This window comes from Peromyscus californicus, unplaced genomic scaffold (assembly GCF_007827085.1).
Source record: "Peromyscus californicus insignis strain IS unplaced genomic scaffold, ASM782708v3 Scaffold_12__1_contigs__length_115047231, whole genome shotgun sequence".
Taxonomy (NCBI): domain Eukaryota; kingdom Metazoa; phylum Chordata; class Mammalia; order Rodentia; family Cricetidae; genus Peromyscus; species Peromyscus californicus.
Window position 1 is genome coordinate 93933725 of NW_026294413.1, and position 15117 is coordinate 93948841.

The 15117-nt window shown below is 44.0% G+C and overlaps 1 protein-coding gene across 7 annotated transcripts in view; it reads left to right on the forward strand.

Annotated features, from left to right (window-relative positions):
• The first annotated feature begins 10543 nt into the window (after positions 1–10543).
• Positions 10544–15117, forward strand: part of Ptpn20 (protein tyrosine phosphatase non-receptor type 20) — an 89971-nt gene continuing 85397 nt past the window's right edge. For 3 of the 7 annotated variants that reach the window (XM_052733932.1, XM_052733935.1, XM_052733938.1), the window contains exon 1: positions 10544–10642. Coding sequence is in view for 3 of the 7 variants with exons in the window: in XM_052733931.1 (XP_052589891.1) it covers positions 10680–10773 (94 nt within the window). In the remaining 4 variants the exon portion in view is untranslated. Of the gene's footprint in view, positions 10774–15117 lie in introns of all 7 variants that reach the window. The other 4 variants (XM_052733931.1, XM_052733927.1, XM_052733930.1 and 1 more) reach the window with 4 other exon arrangements.

Genomic DNA, 15117 nt, shown 5'->3' on the forward strand with positions numbered 1-15117 from the left:
ACAGCTTCAGTTCCATCCTGACAATCAGTTCCTCTCTGTCCCTTCTTTTTCAGTCCTGTAATAACGAAGCTCTTACGCTTTCGATCTCATCTTCGTCCCCTGTCCCTTCGTCCTCCACCTTTCCTCCCTCTTCTCCTCTCCTGACCTGATTCAAATCCACCTACAGTCTGCAAAAATTTTCCTTGCTCCTCGTTCCCCGTTCCCCGGCCTGAGCCAGTCTCTACAAACACTCTGCCTTCCTCCTCTCTCCTCCAGCCATGCGACTCTGCTTGGCCCAGGATTCTGCCCCTCTTTCACTTGTACCTGGATATGCAAAAAAAAAAAAAAAAAAAAAAACCCTTGTTCTGAGTCAAATGCTCTGGAATGCCATGTGTCCTGGGGAAGGAAAGTCTGAACTTCATTTGCACGAGAAACAAAGCTTTGCATCTACAGTCCACCTGTCTCCTAGGCTCTGTAGGGGTGTTACCTAGTAAGTAGATCAGCAGAAGATCTGAGAAGCTTACACTGTTTGCCATATGGCCTAGTAGTGTATGGGCACACAGAAATTCATAGCAAGAAACAGCTGAATATTAAAAGCTGAATAACACCAAATATTCCTTGATAATGGCTTCCCTCTAGAAAAGATTCCTTGATCTTTCTAGTTATAGCTTTAATATATATATATATATATAGATGAATCTCTATAATATATTCTTTCAGTTTGCAGCAGGTAAGACTTTTAGAAAAGGAAAAAAATCTTTGCAACTTATGATTAGACAAAGAGATATTAGACTTGATGATTCATAATGAAACAACTGACATTTTTTTCCCTGTAAAGACTTTGGTAAAGGATTGAAGATAAACTTCAAAATGAAAGAAGGTAGCTATAAATCCAACAAAGAAGTAGTACCCAGTATATAAATAGAACTCTCAAAGCTCAATAGCAAAAAAGAAATCCAAATAGAAAATTGACAAATTATTAGTAGACATTTCTCTGCAGATGTTATACAGATTCATATAAACAATCCAAAGATGCTGAATTTCATGAGCCACCAGGGAAATGTAGACTAAATTTACAATATTTTTACATGTCTCTACACGGTAAAATAAAGTCATGCAGACAATACCTAAGGCCAGTGAGAATGTGGGGAGACTGCACTGTCTCTACGTTGCTGCTGAGAATGTAAACTAGAGCATCTGATCCAGAAACACACAATTAACCACAAGATCAAGAAGTTGAACACTGAAAGTTTACCCCAGAGAAATTAAAGTTTATGTTTATACAAATATTCATTGTGACTTTATTTGTAATAGCACTGAACCAGAAAAAGCCAAGTATCTTTCGACAAATGAATGGCTAAACAAAGGACAATAATTCATATAAAAATGGGTCATTAATACATACAACCAGGTAGGGTGGAACTCCAAAGAATTACACTGAGAAAAAAGCAGTCCAAAAGACAGCACAAACCTGATTCCATTTGTATAATGTTCTTTTTTCCCCTATTTTTTTTAAATTGTTTTTCTCTCATACAATATATCTTGATTGCAACCTCCCCTTCCCCCGTCTCCTAGCCCCCGTCCCCCAATCCACTGCTCCTCCATTTCCCTTGAGAAAAGAGCAGTTAATATCAACCAAACATGGCATAACAAGATACAATGAGACTAGGCACAAACCCTCATATCAAGGCTGGATAAAGCAGCCCAGTAGGAGAAAAAAGATCCCGTGAACAGGCAAAAGAGTCAGAGACACCCCCCCACTCTCATTTTTAGGAGGCCCACAAAACACCCCAGCTACAAAAACCACAGCATGTATTCAGAGGACCTAGAATAGACTCATGAGGGCTCTGTGACTACTGCTTCAGGCTCCGTGAGCCCCTAGGAGCCCTGCTTAGTCGATTCTGTGGGCCATGTTCTCCTGGTGTCCTCCATCCTCTCTGACTCCTTCAGTCCTTCCTCCCCAACTCCTGTGGGGTTCTCTGAGCTCTGCCTAATGTTTGGCTGTGGGTCTCTGTCTCTACTCCCATGAGCTGCAGAAGGAAGCCTCTCTGATGATGATTTGGCTAGGCATGGATCTATGAGTACAGCAGAATATTATTAGGAATTATTTTATCAGCTTTTTTTTTTGTTGTTAGTTGTGTTTGGTTCTACCCTAGATCTCAGAGCCGTCCAGCTTCCAGATCCTGGCCATCTAGGCAGTGTCAGGTGTGGGCTCCCTCTCTGGCTTGGGCCTGAAGTTAGACCAGTCTTTGGCCACTCCCACCAGCTCTGATCCACCATTGCACTGGCATTGCATAACATTTTTAAAATGACGAAGTTCTATAAAAGGTGGATAGATGAGAAGCTAAGGAGGATAGAGAGGAGAGTAGGTACAGTGGGAGAGAGCGTGTTATGAGATGTGAGGCATCAGCCCCAGGATGATGTACTACCCTGTAATATTGATTTTTAGTACAGTGAGTGTGGAATTCAGCACATGAATAAAAAAAATCAGAGACCTGATCAAGATAGACTGATCACTATCATGATTATGGTATTGTCCCAGTTTTGTAAGATGCTACCATTTGGGCAAACTGGGTAGAGAGGATTCTCTGTATTGTTTCTTTTAATTGCTTGTGAAAATACAACCATTTAAAACAAAAAAGTTTAATTAAAAATGGTGGGATTCCCACCTCTACTTGAACTACTCCATGGCTGCCCCGCATATTGTCAGAATGGGTTCTACAGAAAGCTACAGATCTATAGACCGAGGGCAAAGATGGAAAGCCTCAAAGGCTGACTGCATCTGAGTTGCCCACGACTGCTCACCAGCCTGCCTGAATAGAGCCATCACTGTGGGACTTGTAGTAATTTTTAACAAATTAAAATAATCTAAAGCATTTCTTTCTCCTAGTTACATAAGCTCTGTTGCAGAATGCAACCACAGAGACAAAAAGGAACCGAAAGAATATTGGAAAAGCAGTATCTATGTGCTCCATTTCATCTTGATATATACTTATTGAGCCCTCACCACATAGCTAGGCCATGAGGATGGAGATGAATGTGGATGTGTATTGTCTATGGGGCTCCTGCTTCCTAGGGAGGAGCTCAAATGCAAACACATGAGATAGCACTGTAATCATTGGGACTGGTGCCAGACTGATGGTACAGAAACCACCATCTAAACAACAGATATCTTTTCAACCTCAAAAGAAAGATTAACCTTGTCAGAGAGACAGACCTTGAATGAGAAGAGAGGTATATTACAGGACACTGCATGTCGGGCATGGGGTGGTGGCAAGTTGAGGTAGAGGAGGAGCCAAGGGCTGGGTGGATTGTGAATGAAGAGGCTTGGCTTCTCAGTTATGTTTGTTAGAGAATTCGTGTTGGAGAGATTAATCTGGTCTGTGGGGTAGGGCAACAATTGACTCAAGGAAGACAGGCCCACATGCAACCGGACCAAACAACAATAGACTGACACCATTCAAACTGAGTCTAAATAAACATTTCCTCTTTTTTAAGGCTGATAATCTCAGCTATTTTGTCACAGCAGCAGCAAGCTGACTTACACAGGGACTATTGAGGATAATCTATTTGGCAATGTTTGGTTTTGCTCATATAGAATTTGAGATTTCTCAAGATATAGAGGATCACAGAAAGACTTTTTTTTTTTAATAAGCTGAGATTGTATTGTACTCTTCTGCAGAGGATGCAGTTGCTAAGACCTCAAAGCAACATGAGCCATGGCTTTCTCTACCAGAAACTGTGTAGAAAGGACTCTAGAAATAGATGTGCTACACACACTGATAAACTGTGAGATCAACAGTAGGAGAGTGTGGGTGTGTGTATAAGTAGCCACAGTTGAGGGCTATCAGAGGCAAAGGAGAGGAAATGACGGAAGCTGTGGATCCTCTGCTCTGTTTTATCACGGTCATCCTTGGCTGACTGACCCGATGACCCTCCCCTTTGATAAGAGTTTGCTCAAGATCAACAGGCTCCAAATCTCTTTCTGACTCCACTCTGAACACAGTCCTGTGCACTCTCAGTGGGCACAAGAAAATCTGTGGTCGGCTTTTTCAGCATCCTGCCATCCTCCTTCCTGCCTGGGTATGCCTGCCTGGCTGGCTTCAGAGAAATGCCCCTTTGGTAGTGAAAGAATGGACCTTTGTATTTAATTCAGGGGACACATAGATATTTGGGGGTGTGTCTGTCCCTGCATCTATCAAGGAAATTCACAAGTAGTTATTTATGCACTTCACTGGGCAGATTCCGACGGCCTTTCCAGGACTCAAAGAGTAGAACCAATCTTAAGATTCTGCCAAATGAAGTCAGTGTTAGGGATGCCAGAGCAGGAAGATGGAGGGACCCTGGGTCTTTGGTGCTATATAACTGAGTGTAGCTCAAATCCTAATTGGTCTTAGAATAAAAACCTGGAGCCAGATATTAGGTTAAAAGCTGAAAGATTAGAGAATCAGAATAGCCAGCCACTAGTTCTTACCTCTGTGAGTCCTCAGCCTGAAAGGGGGCCTGATCTCCTGTCTCCTCCCGCCTTATATTCCTTCCTCAGCCCAGCCATATCACTTCCTGTCTCAACGTCTCTAGGGCTGGGATTAATGGCGTGTGTGCCTCCCAAGTACTGGGAGCAAAGACATGAGATCTCAAGTTCTAGGATTAAAGGTGTGTGCCACCACTGCCTGGCTTCTATGGCTAACTAGTGGCTTAGCTCCACACTCTGATCTTCAGGCAAGCTTTACTTGTCAGAACACAAACAAAATATCACCACAACTGAGCTTCTGAGCCAGTATGTACGAGTCCTGCCCTGCAGTGGGTGCTGGAGATCTCATGGGGACAACTCTGCAAGGGTTAATTACCACAGTGGGTGGAGGTTAGGTGCCATCACACAGGCTGTGAAGTTGGATGGGAAATCTCTGAGAAACAACAAGCATCTTTCACCCAGCTCAAAATACCTGCCTGGACAGTTCTTTGCTGAGAAGGCCAACTGCAGAGGTGCCATAGCTTGAGTTTGGTGGGTGGGGCATGTGTGTAAAGCTGGGTGAGAAAGGAGAAGACATTCGCGCTCTCTCTCTCTCCTGTCAGGCATACAGAATGGGGACCAGCAATTAGGTAAGCCAGAGTGAGCCTTTTACAGAAGTGGGACTGTCCTGGGTGCTTCACATTGTGAACTGGCCCAAGATTTCACACGTGAGAGCCCAGTGAAAGAAGACACTAGGGCAAGTGTGAATGACACTGGAAGGACACAAAGGAGTTGCACTCTATTAAGTTCCATTAATAAGACACAATAACATGGCAACGTCTGTATTCCTTCTACAAAGCTCAAGACTTGGCATTGACCAAGTAGTGACACCTAGGACCGAAAGCTCCGAGTCCAGCCTGTCTCTTAGAACCTGGAAGTCCACACTGAGCGTCCTGCCACATCATGATTTTATAGTTAATAAGTAGAACTGAGTGTGGATGTGCAAGAGTTTGTGGCAGGCCCTCACACCAGCTTAGCAGCTATCAAGAGGCAAAGGCTGCAGCCTCTCTCCCCGAGGTGTCACTTGCAGGGCAATGGGTACATCTAAGCTGTAGATGAGCTAGCAGCCTCCTAATGGAACAATCATTTTATATTTGTGGGGTATCTGCCATCTGTCAGGCTCCGGGACTGGGCATTTATTATGAAGTAAGTGCATGTCCTTCTGAAGCTCTTGAAATAAAATGGTTTTCAGTCTCCACTGGGACATTTATTGGGATTGGGCTTTGCTCAATTTATTTTTATAGAGTCTTTTATGGCAAGTGTCTCAAAGTCGGGCAGAAAGAAAGCAGCACACAGAGAGGCCACACAGCTTCTTTCAAGTTCATGGTTCTCATCAACTCATATTTAATTCTGGCTGTGAAAAATTCCATCCCAAAATAAACCGAGCAGCCAAGCAGAGGCCTGCAGCAGGGGTGCTGTGGGGGGAAATGTCACTCAAGGGATTAGTCTGTTTCTGTCACTGTTTTTCTTTTTTCTTTTCCTTTGACGGGCTCCCACACTGGTCTGGAATTCATTATATAGCCTGGTCGACCTTGAACTCTCTCTCTCTCTCTCTCTCTCTCTCTCTCTCTCTCTCTCTCTCTCTCTCTCCTTCTCTGGGCATGTGTGTGTGTTGTATTGTGAGGGGTGTGTGTGTGTGTGTGTGTGTGTGTGTGTGTGTGTGTGTGTGTGGTATATGTCATATGTGACTGTTAATGTGGGTTTCTAGTGTGGGTGGCTTTTTGTGAACATGTGTGCACACATATAGAAGGCAGATATAGACGTCAATCATTCTCCGTATGTATGTATGTATGTGTGTATGTATGTATGTATGTATGAATTTTTGAGACCAGGTCTCTTACTAAACCTGAAGCTTATCTACTGGGTGAGGCTGGATGGAAAGAACTTCAGGGATCTATCAGTTTCCACAGCCCTCTCCTAGTGTTAGTGTTACAGTCATGTGCCACTGTGCCGAAATTTTCACTTGGGTTCTGGGGATCTGAGCTCAGGTCCTCACACTTATGGCATGTATTTTACCAACTGAGCCACTTCTCCAGCTTGGCTACAAACTCTTGATCCTCTTGTCTGGGATTCCTGAATGCTGGGGTTCGAGTTGTGTATTACTGTGTTTAGGTTTCTGTCAGTATTTCTGTTTTTTTGTTTTGTTTTGTTTTTAAATCTGCTTTTCCAGGCTCCAAGCCTTGATGGAAAGCTCTGAACTTGAGCTTAAGCCTGGGCCTTGGAGACTATGAAGAAGTAACTTTGCCAGTTACTTCTTCTGGACTTTTGGCCCAGTTAATGGTGGTACCAGGCATGGGGTTTCATCTTGTGATACAGGCTTTAAATCCAATCTGAAACTAATTCTATTGTTCTGCTGAATGGACAAAGTAATAAACCGATCCTTGAGTTCTTATCTTTATAACCACAGATTAGTGTGCATCTCTCAGTCCTCATCAGAGAAAGTCCTTACTGTAGTAGATGGCAATGCAGAGACCCATAACTGGTCACATGCAGAGAATAAGAGACCGCAGAGTGCTCAGTTCTAAACGGGACATCATTCTCCCTGGCACCAAGGCTTAGGGATCACCCAGGAAGGGAGAGGTCAAAGATTCTAAGAGGAGGAGGATTCCAATAGCAAAACAGCATTTTCTGGATATGACAGTGAAGTTGTGAACATAAACTCACAGAGGTTGTGACTGAGTGTGCAAGATCCGCACAAGATCAAGCCAGCCAAGTGAGATGAGACTCAGGAAGGAGCTATTAGCAACTTATGGTTGCCTTGGGGGGTGCAGTCAATTTTCTTCAAGAATGGGGACCCTCAGAGACGGCTTATGCTCCCAGTATATGGTTCTATACCCATGTACATACAAGCAGCACTGAATGGACTCAGAAATAAGAGTGAGTACACAAAGTTGGAAAGGAAAAGTGATGGCAAGGATAAAGGAGAAATTGCTGGGGAGGAAAATGGAGTAGATTCATAACTATATGTCTGTGTGAATATTAAATAAAATATTTTAAAGGCAAAATAAAAATAACTTAGGATCCTGAGGTACTGGCTCTTGGTACCCACTAGGGTCCTTTCTAACCCATAGCTTGGAATGAGAGCCTGAATACCTCCTCAGCAGACAGTAGACATTGCTTAGTCCTTAGAGGCCATCCCCCGAAAGGGATGATTCGGGTACCCAGATTAGGGGCAGGGATGGCAAAGCCTGTGAGATTCCAGAGACAGTATTGCCTCCTTGGCCTGATCACTGCTGTCTTCTAGCTCAACTTCCCTTCTGTTATGGTTTGGAAATTTGTTCCCAACCAACTCACCAACCAATAAACCCACTGACACACTTACCAACCAACCAACCAACCAACCAACCAACCACTAACCCACAAACCCACCAACCCACCCACCCACCCACCAACCAACCAACCACCAAACTAGCACACACACCAACCCACTCACCAACTAACCCACCAATCAATAAACCCACTGACACACTCACCAACCAACCAATCAACCAAACAACCAAACAACCAACCATTAACCAACAAACCCACTCCACCCACCAACCAACCAACCACCCACTACCTAGCACACTCACCAACCCACCCACCAACTAACCCACCAACCAATAAACCCACTGACACACTCACCAACCAACCAACCACTAACCAACAAACTCACCAACCCACCCACCAACCAACCAACCAACCACCAACTAGCACAAACACCAATCTACCCACCAACTAACCCACCAACCAACCATCAACCAACCCACCCACCCACCAACCCACCCACCCACCAACCCACCCACCAACCAACCAACCAATGAACCAACCAACCAACCAACCAACCAACCAACCAACCAACCAATCAGCCCACCCACCCACCAACCAACCAAGCAAGCAAACAATCAACTAATCAACCTACCTACCAACCAACCCACCCACCCACCAACTAACCAACCAATTTACCCACCAAGGAAACAAGCAACCAAACCACCCACCAACCCACCCACCCACCCACCCACCAACCAACCAACACACCAAAATCCCTTAAAACATGGACCCTCATGCTGGAATTTGAGTGCCATTGGGCCTTGGACTCTGCCCTCATGGGTAGGATTGATGGCACTATAAAATGTATGGCGGTTGCCCCCTTTCCTTCTTTATCTTTTTGTCTTCTGACAGATAATGAAACAGTGCTTATCCTTTCTGGAAGACACAGCACAAAGGTCCTTGCCAGGTCCTGGCTCCCTGATTTTGGACTTCCCATTTTCTAGAACTGTAAGAAATAATTGGCATTCTTTATAAGTTACATAAGCTCCCCATTATCTACAGTTTTGATTTTTTTTAAGGTTTTAGTTACCTGTGATCAACTGTGGTTAAAAAAATTAATGAAAAAATCTCCCCAAATAATGTATCGGTTTAGCATTAAAATTCTCAGTATGGTAGAAGCACAACCTCTTCTGCTTCATGTGACTGAACCATGAATCATTCCTTTGTCTAGCATATCCATGTAGTATATGCTGCCCACCCATTGGCCAAATAATAGCCTTCTTGGTTTTCAGATTGACTGCCATGATATCTCAGTACTTTGTTATAATAACTCTTATTTAATAATAGCCACAGAGTGTAAGAGTAGTGATGGTGATAGTCTTATAATAAATTTTTACAATTTTTCTACTTTACTATGAATATTGTCAGCTATGTCTTACTGTGTTTCATTTATAAATTAAGCTTTGTAATATTTATGTTATGTAGAAAGAAGAGTATATATGGGTCTGGTACCTTCTATGATTTCAGGCATCTATGGTGGTTCTTGTTAAGTATTCCCATGGACGGAGTCTACTGTACTCAGCCTTGGGTGTTTTCTTATAGCACCAAAAATAATAGGGTATGTATCCGAGGAATATCCGGCCAAAGATCAGCAGAGACATTTGTCTGTCAGGTTGAAGGGGGACGTAGAAGAACGGACCCACACAGGCAAAGCCGAGACCTGGGCTGGTAGACTAGAACCTCATCTGCAGTGGGGAGCAAGGGTGTGGGAATGCGGTGGGAAGCCCTGAGGTTAAGGTCTGTCAATGAAAAGGGGGACCTTAGTGACTAGGTTTTTGGCCTCTGTTTTGGGATCACTGTCTGGTTCTCGAGGGGATCCAGCCCTACTTTCAGAAGGGCCAAGGGGAGATAACAGTGAGTTGTTATTTAGAGAGTAACAGAAAGAGAAGCTGGGGATGTGAGCACAAAAGAACTCTGGCCGGGCACTGGGGCTGAATGCTTCTGTCTGATGTCTCAACAAACACCCATAAAACTCTGTCTTGTTTTTAAAAACTGAAACAAAAGTTGGAAAGTTTCTCCGGGGAACCTGTTCTCTGGAAGCAAAGTCATCACTTTGCTTATGGTAGGGCCTTCAAGATGCTTCTCACTACTGGTGGAACACAGGTTTAGAAAGTGAAGAGAGGATATCTCCCAGCCCTGGAGCCCGGAACAGGAAACTCACCGCTCTGTACCAGGACAAAGGGTAGCTCTTGCTACTGAGCTACACAGCAGCTCAGACGTGTGGCTTTCTTCTGGGACAAGCATGAAAAGCTGGGGCTAAGGGCAACACACATATCTTGTCATATTTTCAAGGGAACTGGACCAAATGGACAGATATACTCGTCAAGACGGAAGGATTCTGGCTTCACATTTTCAGGCAATGTCTACTCCTTGAGTTCCTCTAATAGGACCACTCTAGCTGAAACTGTCTCAACTGATGCAGTCAACTGACTCCCTATTCTGGCAAAGACTAGGGAACTTCTTTTGCCCTAATCTGTCTGCCTTGCTCTGATCTTAAAATATAAAGGGCCTCCTCATCTCACCCCCCCCCCCCCCCCCCGGGACTCAGTAGGCGGCTTAGAGACTACTCCCACAGAAGGTGGGGATGCTTCACACAACAGTTGACTTTATGAGCCTGGCCTGAGGGAAATAAAATACCCAACACAGGCTACAGGCAACACCCAGGGCGCTGCAGTACCTAGAATGACCAGCAGGGGGGAACCCTGCCCGCTCTGACCAGGCTCACACTGGCCCAGCCTAAGACTGCAGTGCGCAGGCTCGTGGGGGGTCTCCGGGATAGGAGGCGTCGAGGCTCTGGCGCGAACCTCCTGGTGGGCGGTTGGGGCCGCGGGCCGACAGGCCCAGGTGAGGAGAGGTCGGCCAGGTCAGGTGGCGCTCAGGCATGAAGGGGCATCCTTCTCCTGACTCACAGGGAAGCGAAGGAACTGTGGATGCGCAGAGGCCTGGAGCGCAGGCTGGACTCGGAGGGCCCCCTGGTCTGTGGAGGGAGCCTGACCATGGGGGCGGGAGAGGGGGGCAGGAGAGGGGGGCAGGCCTCGGGCTAGCCTCAGGGCGACGGGTGACGACGGGGTGACCGGCTGGGCCTGCCAGCCCTGGCTGTGTGGTGGGGGAAGGTTTGGGGGTGCGGTGGAGGAGCATGCTCCTGTTGATGGGTTTGGTGACAAGCCGCTCTGGGCCTCTGAGACCTGGCTTTGCGGACCAGGGAGGTTTGGAGGCCTGGGGTGCCATGGGCACTCAAGAGCCAGTGAAGGTTGGGGTGTCTAGAGAGAACACCAGTGAACCAGCAACTGCTGGGGAGAAGTCTCCTGTGTGCCCGGCACTGTTCTAGAAGCTAGGCGTAGAGGAAAGGAGTAAGCGAGGTCCCCAGTCAAGGTTGGCTCTGAGTCCAGGAAAGCTGGGGGAGAGGAGGAGGTTTTCTGTTTGGAAGTTGTTTTTGACGTTGGGTTTAGATACCTTTGTGTAGAGCGCACAAATGATGTACTTGGGAAGAGCTCTACAGTGAACTCCGCACCCACCATGTTGTTTTTTCATATTATAGTCATTTGTTCCAAACCATCTATCAGTCACCAAGTAGATTTTTGTTGTGACAAAACACAGTATAAATCACCTAGTGAATTTTTAAATTGACATCAGATTTAATTCGAAGTCAAATGGGCCGGTGTAAATTTGGTTCTAAAGCCCTGGAGGGTGTTAGGGCTAGAGTTACCTACCCTTTGTAGCCATTACCTTATATTTAAGGAACTGAGTGAAATTGAGAGTTCCATGAAGAAGAGGGGGGGCATCATATAAATGAGGGAAAAACTGGTGGTCACTGTGTTGGATGATGTTCTGTAAGATGTTTGTGAGGGAGGCTGAGACAAGATTGTCTCAGGCTAGCCTGCCTTAAAACAACCCCAAACTAAAAACCAAGGCCAAATGGAAACAAAATTCACCCCCAAATGTTTTTGACAACTATGAAGATTTTAATCATTTTAATAAGCACAGCTTTAGCACATAAGAAAGAGGGACCTTTTGGTCAAATTGTTTTTTTTTTTTTTTTTTAAATAAGAGAAACTAGAATTTGTCCATATGCTAATGTAGTTGAGATCATAGGAAGAGAGAAATGATACAGATAAAGGAGGAGAACTTTGCCTGAGGGAGTCCTTGAAAATCTGAGAGGAGAGTTACAACAGACTGTTCTACATTTTAAAACCAGCTACAAGCTGGAAGGGGAACTGAGGCAAGAGGTGCAGATGGTGTTGGTAACCGAGGAAGGCGTGTCTGTCGGCAGTCAGGGCAGTGTGGGACAGATAAAGCGTCGCTGGAGGAGAACTCTGTGACATAGTCCTGAAGAGTGGGAGAGGAGGCCGAGGCGGTGGAACTGAATTGCCACTGTGTTAAGACCTGTCTGTAGTCATGAATTTGTAAGGCCAGCCAGTATGGTCTTATGATTTTTCTGTAGGTGTATTCAACACTGGGAAGGTTTTGCAAAGATTAAATTAGTTAGATTTGTGAAAAGCATCTAATTCATTGCCAGGCACATTATAATATAACCTCTGTTTGAGTTCTTATTTTGTTTCTTTTTCTGTTTTTACAAATGTGCCTAAGAGGGTGACATTTACCACTGAATAGGATCTTCTCCTTTGGTGCATTCTTCAGTGAGACCCGATTCAGCTGACATTTGCAGCTGCCTTAGCCATCTGGCCTTGATATGGTTATGGTCATCTGGCTTGGTGACTCAGCTGCTTGTATTTTGGAACTGTTACCCTGGATGGGTTGGGAGTTTGTCACAGCGACAATTATTAAGTTTTTGTGAAAAAAAAATTTTTTTTTTTTGATTTTTCGAGACAGGGTTTCTCTGTGTAGCTTTTGAGCCTTTCCTGGAACTCATTCTGTAGCCCAGGCTGGCCTCGAACTCACAGAGATCCACCTGCCTCTGCCTCCCGAGTGCTGGGATTAAAGGCGTGCGCCACCACCGCCTGGCATGTGAAAATATTTTTTTATTACTATATTTCCTACTGGATCTAATTTACCCATAGTTATAAAATGTACAGCTCTAATATGACCAAGGGGAAAATTCAGTTTAATAGGCTATTATCCCTCCCTGGCTACTTGGGCTGTATTAAATACAAATATAATAATGGCTGATATTGAGTGAGCTCCAGTTCCTGGCTTTGTTGTAGACTTTATATCTTTTTTCAGCTGCTTGGCCATAACTCTCTATAACTTCAGTGGAATATGTACAAAGATTTGACTCTAAAGCCAGATCAGCTGTATCCTATACTGCCTTATTATGTGACGTTGGGCAAATCATTTAACTACTGTGTTTCTTTCTTTTTTCTTATTCATGTTGTGGGAATAATAATAGTTGCTTACTGAGGTTATTGTAAGGATCAAAGGAGTTAATGTGCTGACACTAGAGAAGTATTTTTACTGGTTGATTAGTTCCATTAAAATCATCTAGCCATTGTGTTTAGTTAGAGTCTAGGCACTGTATTATTTCTTCTGCCTTGGGGCTTGCTTACTTTTTATGGCTGCATTGTCTGCATGGGGAAACTAAATAGATATGAGTTTGCTTAAAAAATAACTTACTTCTTCTGGATTTATGTAGGTCATCAACAGGGTATATATATTTTTTTAGTGCTGGCATTGCCTTCCACAAGGACTTGGGAAGTGAGTCCATTTTTTTTGGTCCCAAACTGGCAGACCACTGAAGATACTTGGTTAGAAAGATCAGTAATCTACATGGCCAGTGGTGGGTACAGTGCATGGTAAATGATGTAGGCTATTTGGCGCCACATAAGAGACTAGAAAAAAAAATCTATAAGGTGAGAGGGTTACTATGATTGGAGGCATTTGTTACTGATTGGAAGCAACTGACCAGGCTTAGCATTTGAGACCAGTAGAAATTCCAAATGATCTTTGCTGATACACAGTGACAGGGAGAGTAAATGTATGCTGTAAAGTAGTGACCCAGAAAGTATATAGTGAGAGTTGTATGAAAATTTGCAGAATGATGTGCTCCATTTTCACAGATTCAGAATCAGCAAGTCATAGTAAGGTTCTGGAATCCATCAATTTTTAAAGAATTCTATGAATGACTTAGATGTTCAGTTCGTTTGGGATCTCATTAGTGCACAAAACAGTACTTTTCAGCTCTCGTTCTGTTTCATAACCATCTTTTAATCGGCTTTTAAAAAACTATCAGTGGTCTGGTGCCACCCCCAGGAATTCAGATTTAATTGGCTTGGGTAGAGTCTAGACATTGGTACTTTAAAAATGTCCTCTGGTGATTCTCCTGTGCTGCTGGGTTTGAAGATCACTGTCATAGTCAGCCAGATTTCCTTCCATAGAAAGAATTTAAAAAGAGGCATAGCTTCAGGTGGCATATTATTAGGAAAGTGAAAGAATAGCATTTCTGAACTCCTCAGCACAAATATTCAATCTAATAATCAAATGACTGAAAATGGGAATTGATGATTGAATTGGCGTTTTTCACACTTAGTAATGGAGATTTATCAGGCTCACCCTGGGAAAGAGAATTAACATTTATCAAGAACTTTATGTATAATCTCAGTCTTACAGCAACTCTGGGAGATTGTATATTCCTTCCATAATTTAGATGACCATTCTGAGGCTGAGGGAGGGTTAAGTTAACTTGTATATATTTTTATGTCTAGGTATAGATGGTTACAAGTCTAGATTGATTTTTTTCAGTGCTTCTCAAATTGGAGCTCACCTTGGGGTAACCTGAGAGAACTTAACAAACAACCCAAGTGTTGGGATCTCATTCTCATAAATACTGATTTTGTTATTCTGGGGTGGCCAGGCATTGGCATTTTGCAAAACTCTTCAGCTAATTTTAGTATGCACATGAGACTGGCAGTCAGGATGTGCATGAAAGCTTTTATTTATTAATATTGTGGGGAGTTATATGTACACATGCCATGGCACATGTGTGGGTGCCAGAGGACAATTTTGTGGGACCGGTTGTCTACTTCCACCTTTACCCGGGTTCTGAGAATTGAACTCAGGTCACCAGATTTGACGGACATGCATCTTCACCCACTGCGCCATCCACCAGTCTACTGTGCACTCTTGTAATGGCTTAATTCTATTTATACTGGCTTATTGTCCTGCCAGGTTCCCTGCCTCCATACAGTCACTCAGTTTTCTCAGTGTTCATTTTCCCCACCTTCTTGCCTTTTGGTAAATATGCATTAAGTGTCCACTTTGTACCAGACACTCTTTGTACTGGGTGACACAATGGTGACAAGAAAGACCAAGTCACCAGCATTACAAATTCACATTGAGGGACATAGACAGTAGATAGAAGCATT